Source organism: Schistocerca americana, chromosome 3, assembly GCF_021461395.2.
Source record: "Schistocerca americana isolate TAMUIC-IGC-003095 chromosome 3, iqSchAmer2.1, whole genome shotgun sequence".
NCBI classification, from domain to species: Eukaryota; Metazoa; Arthropoda; class Insecta; order Orthoptera; family Acrididae; genus Schistocerca; species Schistocerca americana.
Window position 1 is genome coordinate 295,818,237 of NC_060121.1, and position 26,468 is coordinate 295,844,704.

At 38.8% G+C, this 26,468-nt stretch overlaps 1 protein-coding gene across 1 annotated transcript in view; it reads right to left on the reverse strand.

Moving 5' to 3' along the window:
• Positions 1–10,389: 10,389 nt before the first annotated feature.
• The window catches only part of LOC124605319 (MOB kinase activator-like 4), a 32,318-nt gene continuing 16,239 nt past the window's right edge, over positions 10,390–26,468 (reverse strand). The window contains exons 4-5 of the mRNA XM_047136906.1: positions 21,452–21,563; positions 10,390–13,016 (exon numbers count right to left, since the gene is read on the reverse strand). Coding sequence (XP_046992862.1) covers positions 12,897–13,016; positions 21,452–21,563 — 232 coding nt within the window. The 3' untranslated portion in view covers positions 10,390–12,896. The remainder of the gene's footprint in view (positions 13,017–21,451; positions 21,564–26,468) is intronic.

Genomic DNA, 26,468 nt, shown 5'->3' on the forward strand with positions numbered 1-26,468 from the left:
AGCTTCTATTCTCTTCTTGTCCAAACTAGTTATCGTCCATGTTTCACTTCCATACATGGCTACACCCCATACAAATACTTTCAGAAACGACTTCCTGATGCTTAAATCTATACTCGATGTTCACAAATTTCTCTTCTTCAGAAACAGTTTCCTTGCCATTGCCAGTCTACATTTTATATCCTCTCTACTTCGACCATCATCAGTTATTTTGCTCCCCAAATAGCAAAACTCCTTTACTACTTTAAGTGTCTCATTTCCTAATCTAATTCCCTCAGCATCACCCGATTTAATTTGACTACATTCCATTATCTCGTTTTGCTTTTGTTGATGTTCATCTTATACCCTCCTTTCATGACACTGTCCATTCCGTTCAACTGCTCTTCCAAGTCTTTTGATATCTCTGATAGAATTACAATGTCATTGGCGAACCTCAAAGTTTTTATTTCTTCTCCATGGATTTTAATACCTACTCCAAATTTTTCTTTTGTTTCCTTCACTGCTTACTCAATATACAGATTGAATGACATCGGGGAGATACTACAACCCTGTCTCACTCCCTTCCCAAACACTGCTTCCCTTTCATGTCCCTCGACTCATATAACTGCCATCTGGTTTCTGTACAAATTGTAAATAGCCTTTTGCTCCCTGTATTTTACCCCTGCCACCTTCAGAATTTGAAAGAGCGTATTCCAGTCAACATTGTCAAAAGCTTTCTCCAAGTCTACAAATGCTAGAAATGTAGGTTTGCCTCACGTGTTCCAACATTTCTACGAAATCCAAACTGATCTTCCCCGAGGTCGGCTTCTACTAGTTCTTCCATTCGTCTGTAAAGAATCCGCGTTAGTATTTTGCAGCCGTGACTCATTAAACTGATAGTTCCGTAATTTTCACATTTGTCAACACCTGCTTTCTTTGGGATTGGAATTATTATATTCTTCTTGAAGTCTGAGGGTATTTTGCCTGTCTCATACATCTTGCTCACCAGATGGTAGAGTTTTGTCAGGACTGGCTCTCCTAAGGCCGTCGGTAGTTCTAATGGAATGTTGTCTACTCCCGGGGCCTTGTTTCGACTCAGGTCTTTCAGTGCTCTGTCAAACTCTTCACGCATTATCGTATCTCCCATTTCATCTTCATCTACATGCTCTTCCATTTCCATAATATTGTCCTCAAGTACATTGTCCTTGTATAGACCCTCTATATACTTCCTCCACCTTTCTGCTTTCCCTTCTTTGCTTAAAACTGGGTTTCCATCTGAGCTCTTGATAATCATAAAAGTGGTTCTCTTTTCTCCAGAGGTCTCTCTAATTTTCCTGTAGGCAGTATCTATCTTAGCCCTAGTGAAATAAGCCTCTACATCCTTACATTTGTCCTCTAGGCATCCCTGCTTAGCCATTTTGCACTTCCTGTCGATCTCGTTTTTGAGACGCTTGTATTCCTTTTTGCCTGCTTCATTTACTGCATTTTTATATTTTCTCTTTTCATCAATTAAATTCAGCATTTCTTCTGTTACCCAAGGATTTCTACTAGCTCTCGTCTTTTTACCTACTAGGTCCTCTGCTGCCTTCACTACTTCATCTCTCAAAGCTACCCATTCTTCTTCTACTGTATTTCTTCCCCCCATTCCTGTCAATTGTTCCCTTATGCTCTCCCTGAAACACTGTACAACCTCTGGTTTAGTCAGTTTATCCAGGTCCTATCTCCTTAAATTTCCACCTTTTTGCAGTTTCTTCAGTTTTAATCTACAGTTCATAACCAATAGTTTGTGGTCAGAGTCCACATCTGCCCCTGGAAATGTCTTAGAATTTAATACCTGGTTCCTAAATCTCTGTTTTACCATTATGTAATCTATCTGAAACCTGTCAGTATCTCCAGGCTTCTTCCATGTATACAACCTTCTTTTATGATTCTTGAGCCAAGTGTTAGCTATGATTAAGTTGTGCTCTGTGCAAAATTCTACCAAGCGGCTTCGTCTTTCATTTCTTAGCCCCAATCCATATTCACCTACTACATTTCCTTCTTTCGCTTTTCCTACTACCGAATGCCAGTCACTCATGACTATTACATTTTCGTCTCCCTTCACTACCTGAATAATTTGTTTTATTTCATCATACATCTCTTCAATTTCTTCGTCATCTGCAGAGCTAGTTGGCATATAAACTTGTACTACTGTAGTAGGCGTGGGCTTCGTGTATCTTGGCCACAATAATGCGTTCACTATGCTGTTTGCAGTAGCTTACCCGTACTCCTATTTTTATATTCATTATTAAACCAACTCCTGCATTACCCCTATTTGATTTTGTATTTATAACCCTGTATTCGCCTGACCAGAAGTCTTGTTCCTCCTGCCACCGAACTTCACTAATTCCCACTATATCTAACTTTAACCTATCCATTTCCCTTTTTAAATTTTCTAACCTACCTGCCCAATTAAGGGATCGGGCATTCCACGCTCCGATCTGTAGAACGCCAGTTTTCTTTCTCCTGATAACGATGTCCTCTTGAGTAGTCCCCACCCGGAGATCTGAATGGGGGACTATTTTACCTCCGGAATATTTTACCCAAGAGGACGCCATCATCATTAAATCATACAGTAAAGCTGCATGCCATCGGGAAAAATTACGGCCGTAGTTTCCCCTTGCTTTCAGCCGTTCGCTGTACCAGCACAGCAAGCCATTTTGGTTAGTGTTACAAGGCCAGATCAGCCAATCATTCAGACTGTTGCCCCTGCAACTACTGAAAAGGCTGCTGCCCCTCTTCAGGAATCACACGTTTGTCTGGCCTCTCAACAGATACCACTCCGTTGTGGTTGCACCTACGGTACGGCTAACTTTATCGCTGAGGCACGCAAGCCTCCCCACCAATGGCAAGGTCCATGGTTCTGGGCGGGTGGGGGGGGGGGGGGTCAATTGGCTAGCTCTCCAGAAAAAAAAAATTTGAAATATGGAGGCCAAACCCTACAGGGGACCATCACATAAAAGCCGAAACATGTGAGACTCATTTTAGTTGCCTCTTACAATAGGCAAGAATACCTTACACCCGGACCCACAGGGGTAAGGTGGTTTTTGTATGTGTCACAAGAATGTTGATGCCTTGGTGTAGCAGAGGGTACTTTGATGGGCCATTTGCTGTTATAACATCAGTTTGGGCCCTGGACTCTGTAGGTGGTAGCGGGGTTTCGTCTGGCGCTTTAGCAGCTTTTTACTTAGAGTGGATTTTCAGCAGCATCGCACTGACAGGGTCACCCTTGTACAATTCAGGGCAATCCTTGCTGCACACAGTTGTGTCTTCTGGTTTAGGTATTGTACTTCATATTTCCTGCCCTACTTGCAAGTTGATCTGGCTGACCTGTAAGATATGCACTTACTTCTAGTGCCGAATTTGGCTGCGTCTGCTTTTGTAGGTGTTATAACTGGGGACCACAACTGGTGGCCTTGTTGCAATGGGAGATTTTTTATTACGAGGGTTTCTTTGATTTCTTCTGCACTACCTACAGTGGGTGTCCTCTGATAACTTTCAAGCAATTTGTGGGATTGTAAGAAATTGTAGGTGTACCTTTCTAAATTCCTCTTTCAGAAAGTAAAAATGCTCTGTTTGTTATACTTTGGTGTCCACCTACAGGTAAGTGGGCACCCACAAGCAATCTGCTCACGTACTAGTAGTCAGGGAACCAAATGTATGCAGACAGGATTCAGCAAGTAGGACATGTGCAAATAGTCAACACTGTACACAAAACAGTACCTGGCAGTGAGTAGACCATGACCATTGAGCAAATACATTCATGTATTTAACAGAAACATCCAATCCAAATAAAAACTACTATTATTTTGTTTTGTTTATGAAGGAAAACATCTTTTTATAAGGAACCCCATGCCACCTCCAAGATGTAGAATGCTGTTCAGTACTGGATGGTGAATCTGGGACCATCCAGCTGTTTTTTATTCTCATGTTCACACGAATATGTTGGCCCAAATATAGATGTGAGCCACATTACCGTGTAGCTTCCAACACACTTTTGCTTGAACATCATGCTATTTTGCAAATCAGAAACTTCTAAAGAAATTTCTGGTGCAAATGAAAATGGAGTAGCTGAATTCATTTTGTCTCAAAATACTGATAAATTTCATAATATTTTGTTGATAAACCGCGAAACTGGAGTCTGCAGCAGGTAAGTATCACGATTAAAGGATTTGAAAAACAATGTTTTCTCTAGCAAGCTAACTTTCAAATAAGCTGATGATGTCAATGAATGCATTCATTTTATCATAAATGTTAGTAATAAGAAGACACTTTCCTTAAGGTCACATTATTTGCGTTATGTAAGTGTCCGATATTATCAGTGAGAAAGGCCCAGTCCGCAACCCATTTCTCGTCCCAACTTTAGAGTATACAATAAAAACAGAATGATGCATATCCAGATCATCAAAGAAGTACTGATACACATTTATTATATGCATATTGGCATATTTGAAGTGACTGAACAAATCTTTTGATAAAATAGTTTTCCCTGTTTAAAAAAGCAATAAAATGTTACTTATGATTTTATTAGGTAATCTTGGAATCAACAGGCACTGGTTCATAAGATATATTTTACTGAAGATTATGATATTATAAGATATCTGTGGAAATTGTCTACTGCAAAAGTATTTTAAATTTGAACTTAATTTGATCATTTAATTATTAACATCAACATTATTAAACTGCACAATAATGGCTCTGCAACGAAACAGTAGCTGAATGTAGCTGAAGAACACCGTACATCAATATTATTAATCAAAATTATGTAACAATGTAACTGCAAATTTGAGTTATAATCTCGCCCCCCCCCCCTCCTCCTGCACACACAATTGATGACAACAGTTACAAAGCAAAATCTGTCTCATCAGTGTAACAATTATAAACAGTTCGACATTCCAACCATAACATTTTAGAATTACATTATTTGAACCCTAATAATGAATTTATCCATCAATCCTGCATTTCTGGAGTATCTTCCTCATCACCTGTTTCTGATGAAGTGTCCACAATGCTTTTGCTGTTATTGGAATTTTTATACTTTGAATGATATTCCTCTATGATAATGTTTTGTCTGCGACATTTCTGCACATCATTGTACTTACTAATACAAACACTTTTACACCCTCCAAAAATTGGTTCATGTGCTTAACCATTTATGTAACTATTTCACAAACACTAATTTGAGTTTTTGCTCATTGAGACTTAGCTTATCTTTGAGACATACAAAAGCATACCAGTACATTCAAATTTCTTCCTTCATTTAAGCAATAATTTTTCTTTTGTGATTTGAATTACAGCTGTTCATTCAGCAACAGACTTTTTTCTTCTACAGGCAGAAGTACCGAGTAGTTCGATATGCCCTTAGAATCCTCTTGTCCGGAAGTCCAGTCACCAATATCAGTGAGGGGGATGGATGGACAGTTGTGATCTTGTATGATTTAGGGTCATGCATTGCCAGAGAGATAAACCGGTGGCACTTGAGATGTTGCATAAACATTTTCTTAGGGACAACCAAATCACTTGTAGGGTGAATGTAATCTGCAGGCATGTGTGTCCAATAATGAGATAATTTACACAATGGAAAATCCAGGATGGAATGTAACAATCTTATGAAAAGGAAAGTTGCTACTCACCATATAATGGAGATGCTGCGTCACAGATAGGCACAACAAAAAGACTGTCACAAATAAAGCTTTCAGCCAGTAAGGCCTTTGTCAAAAACAGACAGAAGGAGTGCACGTGCACGCCGCCGCCCCCCCCCCCCCCCAAACACAAACACACACACAAACACAAACACACACACAGCTCATACACATGACTGCAGTCTCAGGCAACACAACACATTGCAAGCAGCTGCACCAGCGTATGATGGGAATGGTGACTGGGTGGGGGTAAGGAAGAGACTGGGGTGGGGAGGGGAGGGGAGGGGAGGGATAGTAGGGTAGGGGTGGTGTAAAGTGATGTCCTGCTGGGAAGTGGGCTGGGGGGAGCAGTCGGGAGGTTAGACAGTGGGCATTGGAGGGGAAGAGGGAGAGGGGGGGGGGGGGGGAGCGGAAATGGAAAGAAGTAAAAAGACTGAGTGTGGTGCTGGAATGAGGATGAGGGCCTGTGTAGTGCTAGAATGGGAACGGAGTACATGCTGGATGGGAGAGGACAATGACTAACGAAGGTTGAGGCCAGGTGTGTTACGGAAACGTAGGATGTATTGCAGGGAAAGTTCCCATCTAGCCAATTCAGAAAAGCTGGTATTGGTGGGAAGGATCCATATGTGTGCAGTCACTGAAATGAAGGATGTCATGTTTGGCAATGTGCTCAGCAACAGGGTGGTCCACATGTTTCTTGGCCACAGTTTTTCGGTGGCTATTCATGCGGACAGACAGCTTGTTAGTTGTCACATCCACATAGAATGCAACACAGTGGTTGCAGCTTCGCTTGTACGTCACAATGGCAGGTTTCACAGGTAGCCCTGCCTTTGATGGGATAGGTGATGTTTGTGACCGGAATGGAGTAGGTGATGGTGGGAAGATGTATGGGACAGGTCTTGCATCTAGGTCTATTACAGTGGCATGAGCCATGAGGTAAGGGGTTGAGAGCTGGGATGTGTAGGTTCGGTGGACGGTGGAATACCAATGTGGGAGGGGTGGGAAAGATAGTGAACAGGACATTTCTCATTTCAGGGCATGGAAAGAGGTAGTTGAAGCCCTTGCAGAGAATGAAATTCAGTTGCTCCAGTCCTGGGTGGTACTGAGTTATGAGAGGAATGCTCCTCTGTGGCGAGACGGTGGGACTTTCTGAGGTGGTGGGTGAATGGAAAGATAAGGCACGGGAAAGGCTTCAGTGAGACCCTTGGTATATTTCAAGAGGGACTGCTCATCACTGCCGATGCAATGCCCGTGAGTGGCTAGGCTGTATGGAATGGGCTTCCCTGCAGGGAACGGGTGGCAGCTGTCAAAGTGGAGGTACTACTAGTGGTTAGTAGGTTTGATATGGACGGAGGTACTGATGTAGCCATCTTTGATGTGGAGGTCAACATCTTCCTGGGTGGTTGGGTTTATGGACTTTAGGAAGCATGCAGAAGGTTGGAGATCCTGCTGGATTTCTGGAATGGGTTCACTGTGGCAAGGTTTGTAGTTTGATGTAGCTGACAGCTGGCGGAGTCCTTCCGCCATGTAGTCCTTATGGTTAAAAGCAACAAAGGTGTAGCCATTATACGCAGGTAGGATAATAAGGTTGTGATCAGTTTTTAGATGGTGGACTGCAGTTCTGTCTGCGACTGTACGATTACTTTGTATGTTGTGGGATTTGGGGAATGATGGTGAGGCAATTCTGGAAAGTTAACAGGGGGTGATTTGGGGGCAGTGTGGGCAGAGGGGGCGGATCATGGTTGGATGGAGGAGTGAACTGAGTTGGTAGGGTTCAACATTGGTCTTTGGTTAAGTCTGATTGGCAAGGTTGGTGGCGAAAAGTGTTTCCACTGTAGGGTCCTGGAGAAGGAGAGAGAGAGTCTTTTAACAAGTCCTGCATGGTTGAATTTGGGAGTGGGGCAAAAGGTGAGGCCTTTGGAAAGGACTGATATTTCTCTGGGGCTAAGGCTTCTGAAGTCTGTGTGGTGGTGGGAAGCAGTTTTGGAGGGTGGAGTAAACGTAATAGGTCTTCGAGGCAGAGTTTCACAGCTATGAGGGGACGTGGAGGAGGTTGTTGTAGAGGGAGTGGACAGTGGTACTCCAAAGCGGTAGGAGGAACTGAGCAGGGTAGAGAGTTTTTTGAGGTGGCGTTGTGCATGTTGCTCTAGTTCTTGGAGTGCAAGAGTTCCAGTGTGTGTTATGGGTATTAAGAATTTGTGATTGCATAGCAGGAGGATTTTGCGGATGGAGAGGAGGTACTGCAAGAAGGTTTGGAATTGGTTGATATGTCATATTACAATCAACATCTTTTAGATACATCATTATGGCTATGCAGATTTTATTTGCCCCCTCCATCCCTTGTGTTTCATTTCAAATATAACCTATTCCATTTCTTGTCCTACTATCTTGTCCTACTATTATACACAATAAAATTATAAACACAAACCTTGCTCAAATAGTAGAGCAGCCTACTTTTCTCCCCACAAGGCATATTCAATACTTACCGAAAGTAAAATAGTGCACGGAGCATTTTTCACCAGTCATAAACTTGTTTTGACATTCTACTACTTGCCTATGCATATCATAATTTAATTTCAATTTTACTCTTTACAACTGACGATGTAAATTCTTTCAAGATACAAGTTGCCAATGTGGGAGGCAAACACAATCTTCTAGTCTTTTTTTCTGCAGTAGGGAGCTGGAGCCACTTGATAATGCCCATAAGGCTAACACTGCAATAATGAAAACAATTTTTACAGTCAATGATAAATATAATTTCTTTAATTTTATTTACCTCTCTTGGTATTAAGCACTCTAGAATAGCCAAAAAGCATTATCTGAACAGAGGCCCCATTAGAAATGGGGGTCCACTTGTAACGACGACGTGCACAACTTTGTAGCTCACTGATAATGCTGCATCAGATGAATGTTATTCTGCATCAGTAATTTGGAATTAGTTGCATGAAACATGTAATAATCGGAACTGATGTATATGAAGAACACACATAAACCCAATGTACACCTTTCGTTTGCCTCAAATTTATCTGTTGGCGTACTTCACCCTTCAGTGTGGCAATAAGTCGCTTCCTTGCATGGACACCCAGTGATACAGAATATTGTACTAGATTGTGTTACTCATGTTAAGACAAAAGGCACTGAGACAACCCATTTTCTTGAGGTGCACAGCACTAATAAATAGTAGGATGCCGAAAGTCAGAAGTGCCCAAGCATGCACCTAAAAGAGCAGTGCAGAAATGCAGTGTAACAGGGCCTCTTGCCCACCCAACCCGTACCTGCTCATGGGAGAGCTAAGGGGCACTATTGCCTGATGAGGCAGTACAGAATGGTCTACAGCAGTAAGGACTACTCAAGGCTCTTTGACTTGCCACTAGTTTGGCCTGACAAGAGCTGTTTGTCATGTAGACAGTGATGGCACATACTCATCATTTTTCTGGCTTACTCAGCTGTTGTATCCAGATCAAACCCCTCACGACTAGGCGACAGTACTAGAGCATCGTCTGCTGTGCCTGCAATGTTTGTATCTCTTTTCCAATACTTCAGAAGCATTTGTAATTATGACACCACTATGGCCTGATTGAAGATTGCCTTTTGTTTGTGGTTGGTCTTTCGTTACTTCACTATTTCCCTGTGCCACATATATGGCACCCGAGGGCTGCCCAGGTTTGCTTCTAGCACTCCTGAGCACTTCTGAACACTTTGGTAAATACAATCTGACTTCTCATTCTCTAAAGATGAACTTGTGTCTATCATCAGATTTTTATCTGACATACTATCATCTGAGGATGTGGATAGAACTCTGATGATGGGTCTTCATGTGGGTACCCCATGGTTGGGCATTCATGGAACTATAAACTTGTTGGGTAGGTTTAGCATTGGCAGAAATGAGCTCTCAAAAACAGTCAATGAGAATTAGCCTTCTGTTAACACTACAAGCTTCCACAAGATGTTGACCTAACCACTATATCACACACGACACAAGTAAAGCAATGTGCACAGGTACCAAAAGTTCCCAACACATTGGTGGAGAGAAAATATTCTGCATGACTCATACAAAGAGCCTTAACAGTTACAGTATGCATGCAAAACATTGCCTAAAAATACAAAAACTGTCCAAACAAATCCACCAGCTGATGACTATGTTACTTTTATAAGGCTAACAAGTATCTTCTTCATTTAGTAATCACAAATTTGGTTGTGAAAGTGCCAGGAAATTGTATGGTAAATAACAACATAAAACCATTTACAGAAATTAAGAACATTACCAAAAGCACTGTATCTTGCAACCTATGCACTGAAGGGAAGCTTTTACCCTACTTTCCATTAAACTGTAAGATTCTTAAATAATTCATATTCATGGAAAGAGATGATAGAATTTATGGGTAGTTATATTTTAAGCCACTAATGGTCAAAAATAGCCTACACTCTTACATGATTAACAATTGTGTCTAATTTGCTATTTCATTTAATATGATGTGTTTTTTAAAACATGGTAATATTTACGGTAAATATTTGTGCTGTTAAAAGAATAACAAATGCTTAACATTAGTGAAGCTGTCATTCAATGGGTGAAATGTAACTGAATCAAGTATGAGCCAAATAAGCCATTTGCATCTTTCATCCATCAAGTCTTGTGGAGGTCTTCCCAATGTCATTCGAATTACAGAAAAGCTAAGTACCTGGAAAGGAAGTTACTAAATTGAATATGAAGGAGGACTAACATCACTATCAACACAGTGAAAGAATTTATTACATAAAATAAAAAAATTAAAAACAGTGTTAAGAAAGAAAAGTCTGTACAGGTCCCTAATAAGTCACCACCTACACATCTCAGGCAGTGAACAAGCATAGGTCTTATAATGTTCATAATAATGAAATCAGTATCACATTGTTTTACCAACTGAATTCAATATGTATTCATTAGTTATTCTTTACAGGGAAGTCAGTTGTACCAACAATTTTGTCTACACATGTACATTTGAATTGAAAAAATATGTTAACAGTTACTTATATAAACATACACATGTACAATAAAATTATATGCATGAAGATTTTTGTGATAACATGGGATTTATAAAATTAGATGTGCCTGCTGAAAACATATGTTGGAATCAGTACTGAGAACTGTATAGAGATCAAAAAGAGTGTAAAATTTAAGAAACTAGATAAGTCACATAAATAAAGTTTTGCAAATATTTCTTATTCTTATTGGTTGTTTTTCACCTTTGTAACTAGCTCATACAGAACACCTAGAAACAAAAACTATTAAAATGAATATAAATAACTGACTTACAAATCTGACAACTCTAGCTTATCACAGATGTGTGTGCTCGACTAATGCTCCGAGATGCCAATGTCACAAATATGAAGAACTCCAAAGCTACAATACACCAAATACTGATAAAGTGTACAAGTGTAAATGTTATTAAAACAGAAATTTTTAAAGAAACTGGTATTTATATTCAATATCAAATGTATATTTCAACTGTAGCTTTAATATTGTGCTGTACTGGATTTAACTAACAAAGTATACTTTTAAAGAAATGTGTTTGCACTATGAAATAACCTTTAATAAAATGACACATGGTCACATATGCTGAAAAAACCCTAATATGATGGCGAGTCATTAATTCTCCACATGTCTGTTACAGTCCTTTAGGTTCAAAGCACTACTTTCCACATGCACATTTTAATATATGGCACTTCTCTCATTGCTTTAAAATTTCAAGAGCATCACTCAGTTTCCTTTGGGAATAAACGTATCATCACTAATAATTTGAGCTGACTGTTAATAGAAATAAATAACACACTTTCCCCCTTTCTTTCTCCTTCATTATTTTCCAAAGGTACATCAGTAACTGAAGTCGCTCTAACAAGGCCTTCATCGCATCAAAATGTTTTCACATGCATAGAGAACAAACCAACCTCAACAGTGGTCATTAACAAACTAACCAACAGAATGCAATTTACTTCTCATCGTATGTTTCAAATTATAAATAACAGACATATGAGGTGTATACTGCAACAGCTTACAGAATGCAATCTTTAAGCTATCTATTATTTTTGGGACCACTATTCTGACCAATTCAGAATGAATGAGTGAGTAAATGAAAGAATGAGAGTGTGTAGAAAAATATAATCTACACAATCTCAAGAGCTATGGTAATTTGTTTATGTATGTCTGTTCTGTGGCATTCATAAATCCAAATACATAGTTCATAGTGAATCCCTTTAGTCATTCCCTATTAGCTCCATTTAAAAAATACCTACTGCTGGAGGTTATCAACATGTACGGATGAAGGGAGAATCAATGGTATATTTGGCAGTAAATACCAGCATCTGGCTTGTTACACTTGTTATGCTGGAAAGCAGGAAGAAAAATGAAAAACTCCTGGACTATGCTTTTCTTTCAGTTGTTTTTGCTAATTAAAGAAATGGATGCAGATTATTACTGACTCACCCTCTGTACACAAGTGTTTTCAGGCAATGACTAATAAAATCTTTGACGATAAACTGAAAGTAAAAGCAAATCACAGAACTTTGCAAAACTTTTAGTTTTATGTGACTGACATGTATGATCTCATATCTATTATACCAACATGTATTAAATAAATAAATTTATCCTAAATTCTGATCAACGTATGTTCAATGAAGTGTCGTATCAGCAGCAAACAAAGAATAAATATAAAATTGAATGAATGTGACTACAATGTTATGACATTCTTCCCTATGAAATTATGACAGCACATGGTGAAAGTACCTGCATTAGTTCAATCCTGTTCTAACTGCTAGACAGGACAGGGAGAATTATTAATGAGTGGTGCACAGCACCAAAAAGGCATAATGGCCGGATATACTTGGTCCTGCCGTATGTATACAAAGTATAGTCACCAGCTCCTACCTGAAGCTATATTATAAATAGCTGAGTATTGCATAATGTTACCAGTTCATGGCAGTTGCCAGAAGATTCTGTAACACATTCTTCAGGGGGTTGTAGTGAAACCTACGAAAGTCATCTGGGTTATATTCCAACGGATTGACAAGAATGCTTTCTCTTTAAATGCAAGAAGAATGGTCACCATATCTTTCAATTTTCCTAAGGAATGAGACACAAGAAATGTGTTCTGATCATACTTCATCAGTGTGGTACAATACAACACACTGCTCGGTCACCTAGGCCTCGTGCCATGAACCTTCATTCCATTTCTATAATTCACACCATCTCCATTATTTGCATTCCTAAGCATCCGTCTCTCCACTGCCTTCATCTTCAAGGATTGGAACAATGAGATTATCTTTTGACATGAGATTATATTTTGTAACAAATGCTGTAAATCGCCTACACAGGTACGTTTCATTCTGAAAACAGAAAAAAAGACAGAAATTTTATCTTCAATTTACATTACACTACATATAACATGTTGATTAAAGTATATGTGGATAATCAATAAAGTTAATTTTACAGCAAAAATAATTCTGTACCTCTAAGCAACCAATAACCAAATCTGATCACTAAATAAATGTAACTGTAATTGTTATTCACTTTCCCAAACAATTTGGTGTGCACTGGAAAATGTGATAAAATGTAAGAAACTTTTATAACAAGTTCCTGAAGTACGTTATCTATTCTGGCACTAGAATCAACCACGTACGACATTCGAAAGTAAATTAAATGTGTTTTACGACAACACATTCTGACATGACTGACCAGTGCACGATGATACCAATTTTTCCAATCACTTTTAGGTAACAATGATCACGTGGTAGTTGTTACTAATGACACACAGCTGACATCATTGAGAAAGGTTGTTTTGCAGCTGACTAAAGAAGTCAAATCATATTCTCACTAATTACAAACACAGTCATTATCAAAACAGGCATTCACAATCAAGAAACTAAAGAAGTGGGGAAGGTGAGAGATGCCATTTGAAAGGTACAAACAGAATACTTAGCATCAGATACCAGTAATAAGGATGACTGGATATATTATGGGATTTGGAGGAACGAAACTACTATGGTCATCAGCCTCTCCGTACTGGATATGTCGTAAGTGAAACAGAAAAAAAATCTTATTTTTAACCACAAGCAAAGGGGGAATTTAAAAAGCATAGGACAGCCAGAAGAGGGGTTGAGAATAAATTATTAAAATCTTCGGGAGTTAAAAGGTAACACTGTACGCCACACCCACTGTGCCATGTCAAGAAGTTGCCTGTCCAATACAAGAACCATTACCAAACTTACATAAGAAATTAAGTCACATGGTAATATTAATATTAATCCCCCCCTCCTCCCCAAGTGACTAAAATGCAGTGGAAGATCACCCTTCACCAGCAGCCAACAGAACCATGGGAATAAAAGCTTCAGATGAAAGTCAAAATTTGTTGGATAAAATGTGGACCTGGTTTGCTGACACTTTATCATCAACTATAATTCCAGGGAGCAGCTCGTCTTGTGGCAAAAAAGGTGGAAAACTACAAGATATTTGGGACGGGGGGAGGGGGGGGGGGACGGGTGATGTTCTCATTACGTAACTGAGCTTGAAGAAGTTGTGCTGGAAGGAAGCAAGCTGGGAATATTTCATCACAGGTTGAAACATATACAATTTGGCAAACAATTCAAGAGTGCATGACTAGCACATAGTACATCCAGCAGAAAGGGCAAATATTCAGAATGAAGTGTGGATGATTTCCGCAACAGAATTTCTCAATATGGTTTACATTAATCATAGTTTTGGCAGAATACATTATGTACATCAGTCCAATCTAGTAATAAGCCAGAATTTGAACATCCACAGTAAGAAAAGTTTAGTAAACTGCCCCATCCCCTACAAAAAAAGGTCATATTCCGCATGCTTATTTCAACATAAGAGTAAGACCCCCATGTTCTGTGTTTCTCATGCCTGATTAAGTCAGCTTTAACTAAATCTTGAGCCACCTTAACTTCATTTAGGTGCATTTGAGGTTTTCTATGGAGAATTGCATTTTCTTCTTGTACAGAATGAGTCATATGTTCACTGTGTTTATTGCAAAATCTTTCTTCAAAGGCTCTCTCTGCCTGTTGAAGTTTGTGTAAAAGATTTCTTGCAATATTCTTGGTCACGGCTCTCTTTAAAAATTATTTATGTTGCTGTTCAGGGTTTCTTTGTATTTGAACGAGAATAATGACATGTTTTGGATATTTGCTAACATGATCAATTACTGCCATTTCCCTTTGATTTGTGCAATACTGGACTACAGCTAAACACATGTCAATCAAATGTATTGGACCACATAAAGAAGTCAGTCATTAGTCTGTCTATGGAAAATTCAAATGATGGTCTTGCACAATAAATTTCGAAAACAATACACAATAGTCATTTCAGACAGCTGAATACTATCTATGCTGAGCTTGCACAAAGTTTGTCTGCTGTTACACAAAAAAATAATTGATCTACGCAGGTCCAAACCCTTGGCTGAAAAGTGGTGTGAATATTTCATTCTTTCTTTTTTTCCCACAAAATTGTGAATGGCTGAAGCATAATCTGAATCTGCTTAGCATATTCATCTCTTGGTCTCCCTCTACGATTTTTACCCTCCACGCTGCCCTCCAATGCTAAATTTGTGATCCCTTGATGCCTCAGAACATGTCCTACCAACTGATCCCTTCTTCTAGTCAAGTTGTGCCACAAGCTCCTCTTCTCCTCAATCCTATTCAATACCTCCTCATTAGTTATGTGGTCAACCCATCTAATCTTCAGCATTCTTCTGTAGCACCACATTTCGAAAGCTTCTATTCTCTTCTTGTCTAAGCTATTTATCATCCACGCTTCACTTCCATACATGGTTACACTCCATACAAATACTTTCAGAAACGACTTCCGGACATTTAAATCTATACTCGATGTTAACAAATTTTTCTTCTTCAGTAACACTTTCCTTGGCATTGCCAGTCTACATTTTATATCCTCTCTACTTCGACCATCATCGGTTATTTTGCTCCCCAAATAGCGAAACTCCTTTACTACTTTAAGTGTCTCATTTCCTAATCTAATTCCCTCACCATTACCCGACACTTAATTCGACTACATTCCATTATCCTCATTTTGCTTTTGTTGATGTTCATCTTATATCCTCCTTTCAAGACACTGTCCATTCCATTAAACTGCTCTTCCAAGTCCTTTGCTGTCTCTGACAGAATTACAATATCATCGGCGAACCTCAAAGTTTTTATTTCTTCTCCATGGATTTTAATACCTACTCCAAATTTTTCTTTTGTTTCCTTTACTGCTTGCTCAATAGACAGATTGAATAACAACGGCGATAGGCTACAACCCTGTCTCACTCCCTTCCCAACCACTGCTTCCCTTTCATGTCCCTCGACTCATAACTGCCATCTGGTTTCTATACTAATTGTAAATAGCCTTTCGCTCCCTATATTTTACCCCTGCCACCTTCAGAATTTGAAAGAGAGTATTCCAATCAACATTGTCAAAAGCTTTCTCTAAGTCTACAAATGCTATAAACGTAGCTTTGCCTTTCCTTAATCTTTCTTCTAAGATAAGTCATAAGGTCAGTATTGCCTCTCGTGTTCCAACATTTCTACGGAATCCAAACTGATCTTCCCCGAGGTCGGCTTCTACTAGTTCTTCCATTCGTCTGTGAAGAATCCGCGTTAGTATTTTGCAGCCGTGACTCATTAAACTGATAGTTCCGTAATTTTCACATTTTTCAACACCTGCTATCTTTGGGATTGGAATTATTATATTCTTCTTGAAGTCTGAGGGTATTTTGACTGTCTCATACATCTTGCTCACCAGATGGTAGAGTTTTGTCAGGACTGGCTCTCCCAAGGCTGTCAGTAGTTCTAAAGGAATGATGTCTACTCCATGGGCCTTGTTTCGACTTACGTCTTTCAGTGCCCTGTCAAATTCTTCACGCAAAATCATCTCTCGCATTTCATCTTCATCTACATCCTCTTCCATTTCCATAATATTGTCCTCAAGTACATCGCCTTTGTATAGACCCTCTATATACTCCTTCCACCATTCCGCTTTACCTTCTTTGCTTAGAACTGGGTTTCCATCAAAGCTCTTGATATTCATGCAAGTGGTTCTCCTTTCTCCAAAGGTCTCTCTAATTTTCCTGTAGGCAGTATCTATCTTACCCCTAGTGAGATAAGCCTCTACATCCTTACATTTGTCCTCTAGCCATCCCTGCTTAGCCATTTTGCACTTCCTGTCGATCTCATTTTTGAGACATTTGTATTCCTTTTTGGCTGCTTCATTTACTGCATTTTGAGAAACTAATATTCGTAATAAATTCTGACTACTCAAAATCATTAAGTGTTCTACTGGTATAAAGTTATCTTAACATCTGCTCAAAAAGTTAAAACTACATTTTATATAAAATGACTAACTCCATACCATACTGATCACCCACATTTTGGTAATACAAGAAAAAATAAATGGAAAAAAGTGTTGACGTACTTTATCTTCACGATCTAAGCCAGTTGTCTGTGGTATCACTATTTTTCAATTTATCATTTACCTCACTGACATCATTAGCTTCATTTGTAAGCCTTCTGCCATATCTTCCTTCTTGTCACTACTCCTATATTATGTCATTTTTTGAGCCATCCATGGCGTTGGATATGCAAGGATTCATTTAACTGAAGAGCCATTTGCGATTAAACTTCAAGCAGTATAGTTTCACTGCTCCAGAATGGATACTGATGCTTTCTTTAACTCTCCCCCAGATTGAGGGTACGGTCTTTTAATGTAACAGCCTCAGATTTTATATTGGAGTATGCGATACACATCTTTCAGTATGCCTCTCACCGGACTATCAAGAATTATGAAACTATGATTGTATTTATTCCTTTTACAGTTTTAATCAATATTTGACATCATTTGGATCGACTGAAAGTTGTCCAAGTATTACACCTAAACATATCATTTTCATTAACAAAATTACAAACCTGGATTAATGATATAGCATATTTATCCATCTCTATGCAATTAAAATTGCCACACTCAAAAGAGTAGTAATTTAGTTACATCGCAGTTAAAAGGTTTTGTTTGTATGAAAATGTTCTACAAACACAATACATAAAACTCAAGAATGATAAGTAATGTATAACATAATATACAGAGTAACTAACTGTATCGAAAAACCTAACTTCAAAGTTGAAACACTTATCATAATAACCATGTAATTTAACGGAAACTTTCACAACTCAAAAGCAAATGTAAATCAATAACATTTTGGGAAATTTTGTATAAAAAAATTGTATGAGAATGCAAATAATGTCAAATATTTCATTCTTTATAGTAAAAAATTACTGACAGTCAAGTTTTTATGAAAATTTCTCATTATAAATTTGTAAAAGTATAAACTCTAACAATGTAATTTCATTGCAACAGAGTCTACAGACCTGATGAACTTTTCGAAAGAAATAAGTTTTTCACTCCCCTTTTATTTACATTTTGTTCACACAGTTCAGTGTTCCATTACAATAGTAAATGGCTTGGCTGTGTGCTACTGTTCATGCTGAGTCAAATGTGAGGCTACAGTTAAAACAACTACAGACTGCCCTTGAAATTGCACGACTAGAACGTATGTAGTTAACAGGTTAAACATTTTGCTTGAGAATGGCTACATACCAAAACAGTACAGTACATAAAGTAAAAATAAAATCGATATGAAAAACAGCTCACGCAGGAAATTCATTTCTTACAAAAAATTTAGTGATGTACCTGACAAAATGTATTGTTACATTTTTACACAGGGGCCAGTGCAAGGGCAAGCTAGGTAGTGTTTGTGAAGTTACGAAGTGTTGGTATGAAGTTACTGAGCAAATATGCAGATGATTATTGGGCTTGAAACAAAAAAAAATATTAGTTAATGTGAACATGACTTTTGAAGTGATGAAAAATACAAGTTTACTGGCACTGCAAGTCAGCATTTCATTTCCATAGTTCTGAAAGTATGTCGGGTTATTTTGAGAGAGGGGTTGGGGGAGACCTAGATGATAATCATATTTCACTACATACGTCAGTTTTTTAAAAATCTGAATCAATATAATCCTCTTCTCCTTAACATATTTACTTTAGTTAAAGTATGACATTGTTGCAGTCATGTATGTGATTGTACGCACTGGAAATTACATTACGAGTGTCCTTGAAGCCACTGACTGTTAAGCTGCAGGTAAGCCCTGAAGGGACTGTTCATAACAACATCTGTTTTTGGAAGCTGTTAGGTCATGCCATCAGGAATTATTATTTGGGCTGTGTATCCCTTGAAAGAATCCAATTTAATAGTGTATCAAAATAAAACAAAGTTTGGTCAATGTTATATGTGGTGAGCCTTATTAACATTTAAAAACCCCCAAAGCAATATAAATGACGTTGAGCTAAGTAATTTAATATGAGACACATGGGACTGCAAATGTCGGGAAATACCCCACAAGCGTATGGCAAATATTGGGTATGTGATGTTATCAGATGAGGTACCTCACCACACTTGCAGCAGTGGAGCTTGTCGCACCTCATCACTCCAACCCAAGTCAAGTTCCACATTGGTTTAGCATCGGGCCTAAGTGCATGACTTTAGCACATGTGCTTCAGGACTTTAATTTTGCATCTCACAGGGAGTGGTCTTCTTTTTGCATTGCATTAGACAGTTAGGTTTTTACAGTGATGTAAGATTTCTTATTGTTTGTATCAGTCTCATGGTCTCCGGTGGTTAATTGCTAAGTACAGTAAAACAAAATTCGACTGTATAGCATCATAAGTCAGTAAGTATAAGTTTTCCAAATTGCACCACTACCAGTAAATGACCTTCCTTGTTCTTTACTATATAATGCCTATAATCAAAAGAAGAAGAGTGAAAAGGAAAGAACACACAATAGTATCAGCTTTTGCTTGGTTACAATGAGGACAATAAATTTGTGAATTTTACATTTAAAGAAGGTGTTCAAAAAACACTAGATCAGTGAAGTGACGCATAGCACTGACCCATTCCAGTGACGATAGGATCAATAGGGCAATCGCTGCACACGCAGCAAGGTACGTTATTTGGTGACAATCACATGTTCAACAGCCGTCACCCCCTTTTGGGATATTCTGTGACATTTGTCGCCCTGTGTGTCTTATATTAAATCACTTGTCTCAGCATCACCTGCATCACTTTGGGTGTTTTTAAATGTTAACAAGAACCACTCTGTATGTGACAATGAAGTTGTTTTCCATCACGCCACAGATAGTGTTCTTCACCGTAACATAAACCCTGCCCTCTTCATCATCATTGCCATGTACCAGCACATACCTGCTTTGATACTTATGTCACACACAACTGAAAAAGTCTTTCATCTCCAGTATCTTCATTTGGATAATTTCTCAAGTAATCAAAACTCATTACATTTCTTTAGCAGGTAAAATATGCTGTTCCAACTCATAAAATATCTTGCTTTGGTACCATGAAAGGTAGGTGGGTAGAACTGTGGCTCTTTAAATTCTTCTCCGTCTGATGCTGTGTATAGATCTTTGCTTCTGTAACAACAGTTTTTCTCCCTGCTGCACAACTGTTTTAGCCACTACTTCCATCAATCACCATTAACTTAAAATTAATGTCAGACTGTCTATATTACCCAATTGTGAACCACACACTCCTAGAACCATATTTCTCTAAAGAGTCATGGCTGTGATTTGCATCTGTTATTGATCACTGTAATATACTGTTTTTTAAGAATCAAAGCAAACTGAATAACATCGTATGTTTTCCTCTCAGCTTTCTGCTGCTGAATTTGCACAAATCTGAACACAAGAGTTAAAAGTGCACTTGGTCTATCGTATGTTGCTGTTGAGCATTAGCAGTCTTGGTGTCATCCCTGAACACCTTGTTACATTTGTAGTTGTATGTTTCAAATGTTCTGCGTGAACATATTTATGCCAGATTAATTTGTCTCCTGTGGGAATACATAATCTTGTTGAGTGTTTGTCAATCTCTAATGCCGGCTCAATTACAACTACATTTGGATCCATGCAAATAGCAGTTTAAGTGTGGCAGATGTTCATAAAAAGCAACGTATGCAGAATGCATTCCCATACTTGGTGGCACTACGAAGTTTGCTGTCTGCTTGCTGCTCGCCTTCAAATATTCATCCCAGTGTTTGGCAGACCTGCTGCATCAGTTCCCACACACACCCTTCTGAAATTGTCAAATTAAATCTGTATGCCATCTGAGCTACAATCTACAAATGTAAGAAGACACTGTATTTTTTGTCTAAAATTAGGGGAAAAAGCCCATCTTCAAGTCAGGCAAACATGTACTTGGTGCAGAATGGCTACACATTCGAAATAATATATCAATAATTCTTTTTATGCAGAATAAAACTGCACTTAATGAATCTTGTTTTCATAGCACATTTCTCAATTATTCTGAAATGGACATAAAATACAAGAAGATTACTCTAAAAGACAGGCAATTCCTTTTCACTTCCTCTGATTCCTGAATCAGCATTTCTCTTTATGGGCCAAGAGCAGCGTTTCTCATGAACGTGCACCGAGTACATCCTTAACTGTCACAGGGTAGTTTTGAAACTTTATAAATCTTTTGCAGTACCTTATAGATCGTACACATAGGTAAAATCTTGGAAAGTTAAATGCTAGTGGAAAAGAGATCAAAACAGAATCTGACATTGCACGAGGAACATACTATTATTATGAGATAAATAAATTGTACCTGACAATCAGAACTGAACAAAACAAACACAGAATGTGATATACAAGTAATTAAGTTAAGTAGCTTATGACTTACCTCAAAGTCATCAAATATAGTTTTGTGATGAAAGTATGCATGTGAGAAAATCCTGTATACTCTTCGACATACGGAGCCAAGTTTTGCAACTGATGATTCCTTGATGCTTACCCTGAAGAAAATGAACAAAGTCACAAACAGGATTAAAATTTATCTAAAAATTTTGATCATGGGCAAGAAATCGTGCTGAATATATATACTGTCACTAATTAGGGCTGACGTGTGTATTACACAAATACAGCATATTTCATCTAACAATAAATAAATAAATAAAAGAAAACTGCACATCTATACAACTCTGCTAATATGCAAATAGAAAATACCTTAGCCACAGCTTAAATATTTTTAAACACAAAATAAAGCTGTTTTCTTTTGAATACACTGATATCGTACATACAGCATGACAATTATTTAACCATAAGAAATAAAATAGTCATAACTTCTGAACAGTTTGCATTAGGACATTCAAACTGCAAGGTTGGCCGTGAGGCACGACAGGAATTAGTATGCGCATGTGTGCACGCCTTCTTGTTGTAGGACATTGCATGTGAAAATGTCACTGTACAGCGTGCCTGAGCTCGTGAAGGCCTACTATGCGAACAATAACAGCCCAACTCTGGCTCAAAGGAAGTTTTCAAATGAGTTCAAGAAGACAACAGTCCAAATGTGCTTTGCTAATAATCAAGAATTTGATTCACAAGTTTGAGAGAACGAGTAGTGTTCACGATGAAAGTGCTGGCAATGTCGGCCACGCAAAAAGAGTGAAACGACCAGAAAACATTGAGAAGACGCATGCTGCATTTCGAAACAGACCCAGGAAATACATCAGATGAGCTGCACACCAGGTGGCAATCAACTGGGAGACACGTGACAAATTGTTGTTGAGGACCTGCATCTATTGCCATTCAAAATTCAAATTCGTCAGCCATTAAGTCCCAGGGCCATGGAACAGCAGCTGTGTTTCACCAACCATATTGTCGACAGAATTGACGAACAGGACTTTGGTGTGAATTGGTTTGGTTTAGCAACGAAGCACACCTTCATTTGGATGGGTTCATCAATAAGCAAAATTGGCACATTTGGGGACTGAGAATCCGCAATTCATGATTGATATGTCTCTTCACCTTCAACAGGTGACTGTGTGGTGTGCAGTGTCCAGTCACAGAATAATCGGTGCAATATTCCTTGATGGCATGGTGATTACCAACTGTACATGAAGTTTTTGGAAGATGGTTTCATTCCCGTTATCCAAAGTGACCCTTATTTTGACAAGATGTGGTTCATGCAAGACAATGCTCGACCCCATCAATGCAGGAGAGTGATGTTCTGGGGAAGCACTTTGGAGACCACATTCTGGTATCCAGAGGCCACTGGCATGGGACTCCATTGGCCACCAGAGTCTCCAGATCTGAACACACGCAACTCCTTTTTGTGAGGGTATATTGAAGATAAGGTGTACAGCAATAACCCCAAAATGATTGCTGAGCTGAAAACAGCCATTCAGGAAGTCATCAATAGAATTCATGCTCCGACACTTCAGCAGATCATGCAGAATTTTGCTATTCAAGTGCACAACATCACCACCAATGATGGCACCCATACTGAACATTTCATAACCTAAATCTGAATATCTGTAGTGACATTTACATGATGAATAAAGAGTGTGTAAGCCTTAGTTTGTAAATAATTTATGTTTTTTTTTTTTTCACATCGTTCAATAATTGAGGCACTGAGATCAGAAACGGGACTTGTCATCATTTTTGGGATAGATGAGTTATTACTATAGTTTGTATTTTCACATGATTCCGCATCTGTTGGTTCTAAAATGGGACTTGTTCAGTGTTTTTCCCCCCTGTCAAAACCAGGATTGAAATTACGTTTCGTGCAGAAAGAGGACCTGTCAAGGAGACAAGTCTCTATACTGTACAAAAGAATGTGAGGTGTGATGGCAACACTGTAGCGGTTTGCAGTAATCAGCTGTGAGATTTCAAAACTGCTTCGGTGATGGAACCGTCAGATGAGTCCGAAGATGATTTACAAGAATTTAGAAGGAAGAAAAGACACCCCGAACTGTGGAAGAGGAATGTGATTAAACAAAAGACAGTCAAGGATCTGGAGCATACCAACTGGAAAGGAAAAATTGTTCCTAGGAGGGAAACAGGTGCAGATTGCAGGTAAATAGTCATACAATGTTCATCGTTTGAATTCTCTGTACATAATGTAATATTCTGTAGCAGAGGCAAATTGTGTAGAAACATTGTACTAAAATGTGAATATAAATTACTTTCATGGATGCAAAGTTTCAATTTACGTTTTAGTTGCAATACAGGAAATCGGTAAAAAACATGTTATTCGCCAAGTACAGGGTTATTACAAATGATTGAAGCGATTTCACAGCTCTACAATAACTTTATTATTTGAGATATTTTCACAATGCTTTGCACACACATACAAAAACACAAGAAGTTTTTTTAGGCATTCACAAATGTTCGATATGTGCCCCTTTAGTGATTCGGCAGACATCAAGCCGATAATCAAGTTCCTCCCACACTCGGCGCAGCATGTCCCATCAATGAGTTCGAAAGCATCGTTGATGCGAGCTCACAGTTCTGGCACGTTTCTTGGTAGAGGAGGTTTAAACACTGAATCTTTCACATAACCCCACAGAAAGAAATCGCATGGGGTTAAGTCGGGAGAGCGTGGAGGCCATGACATGAATTGCTGATCATGATCTCCACCACGACCGATCCATCGGTTTTCCAATCTCGTGTTTAAGAAATGCCGAACATCATGATGGAAGTGCGGTGCAGCACCATCCTGTTGAAAGATGAAGTCGGCACTGTCGGTCTCCAGTTGTGGCATGAGCCAATTTTCCAGCATGTCCAGATACACGTGTCCTGTAACGTTTTTTTTTGCAGAAGAAAAAGAGGCCGTAAACTTTAAACTGTGAGATTGCACAAAACACGTTAACTTTTGGTGAATTGCGAATTTGCTGCACGACTGCGTGAGGATTCTCCACCGCCCAGATTCGCACATTGTGTCTGTTCACTTCACCATTAAGAAAAAATGTTGCTTCATCACTGAAAACAAGTTTTGCACTGAATGCATCCTCTTCCATGAGCTGTTGAAACCGCGCCGAAAATTCAAAGCGTTTGACTTTGTCATCGGGTGTCAGGGCTTGTAGCAATTGTAAACGGTAAGGCTTCTGCTTTAGCCTTTTCTGTAAGATTTTCCAAACCGTCGACTGTGGTACGTTTAGCTCCCTGCTTGCTTTATTCGTCGACTTCCGCGGGCTACGCGTGAAACTTGCCCGCACGCGTTCAACCGTTTCTTCGCTCACTGCAGGCCGACCCTTTGATTTCCCCTTACAGAGGCATCCAGAAGCTTTAAACTGCGCATACCATCGCCGAATGGAGTTAGCAGTTAGTGGATCTTTGTTGAACTTCGTCCTGAAGTGTCGTTGCACTGTTATGACTGACTGATGTGAGTGCATTTCAAGCACGACATACGCTTTCTCGGTTCCTGTCGCCATTTTGTCTCACTGCGCTCTCGAGCGCTCTGGCGGCAGAAACCTGAAGTGCGGCTTCAGCCGAACAAAACTTTATGAGTTTTTCTACATATCTGTAGTGTGTCGTGACCATATGTCAATGAATGGAGCTACAGTGAATTTATGAAATCGCTTCAATCATTTGTAATAGCTCTGTATATAGGTTAATGATATGTTAATATCTATTTACAGAGAAACTTTTGTTGACAGAATTCAACAATATGCCCAACGAAGTTGGACAGGGCGGGTACTTGAGTGTTCACATTCTTCCCTTCATTCCAAAAGCAAGGAGACCATGCTCAAATTCCATTACCAATTGTGGAAGGATAGCAAACTATTATTATATGGTAACTGACATGACAACTGTAATGTTATTTTATTAACCATTTTGTTCCCAAATTATGTACAACTTTGATCCACATTTTGTAAAAAGGCATATATTTAATAGGGTTACAGTATTATGATGATGTAGATTTTTGTTTTATGATACTAATTCACTAGTATCTGCAGATTAAAGTTGGTTTCAAGGGAACTATAGTATGCAAGAAAGCTTTTATTGCACTCCATGGCATAACAAAACACCGAGTCAAGGACGTTATTTCAAGAATCGTTACAACCATGGCTTTGGTCGTCCTTGAGTGGATGTCTATTGGTGAATTTGAAAAGCTTACACGTACAATTGAAGGAGAGAACACCCCTGCTATCAAGATTGCATCGCAAAATGAGTTTAAACTCCATAACCTTTGGGCATGTCAGTTCTATGATAACACTGCACGTTGTGAAAAACTTGTACAAGGAGAAGAGGCGGGAAAATCAGAAATGATCACATTCGATTTCACGCAGAACGTGCCTGTTCCACACATTATATTCTATTTGTGGCAGCCATGGGTAGTTATATTTGGTATTCATAGATTTTCTGATGACAAAGCTTTCATTTATATGTTTGATGAAGCAACTGCTAAGAAGGGTCCTAATGCAGTGGTTTCTCTCCTTATAAATTTCACAACTAAGCATGTGGCCTCTAGTGTGAAAACGTATGCATTTTCAGATTCCAGTACAAAACAGAATAGGAATCGCACAATGGTTCAATTTTGGTACAGTTTAGTTCCTAGTGGTAGATTTTCCAACGTTTTCCACATGTTCCCAACCTGTGGGCATTCCTACAATGCTTCTGATAGGGACTTTACAAGTCTGGAACTAAGGAAAAGGAAACAGGACATAGTGTATACTCCCCACCAATGGTTCACAGTACTACAGAAAGCAAGGAAACACATGCATATTGAACTATGCACATGAAATGCATTTCTTGACAATCAGAAACAGCTAGATTCATTTTTTAATAAGTCTGTAACTGTGAAAGCAGAAAAATGGGCTGTTACACGTTAAAAACTATTTGGGTACACTGACCAGCCAAAATGCGTCTCTGTTTCACCCAATAGCAGTGGAGTGGTAAAATATAATTTTCGTCTG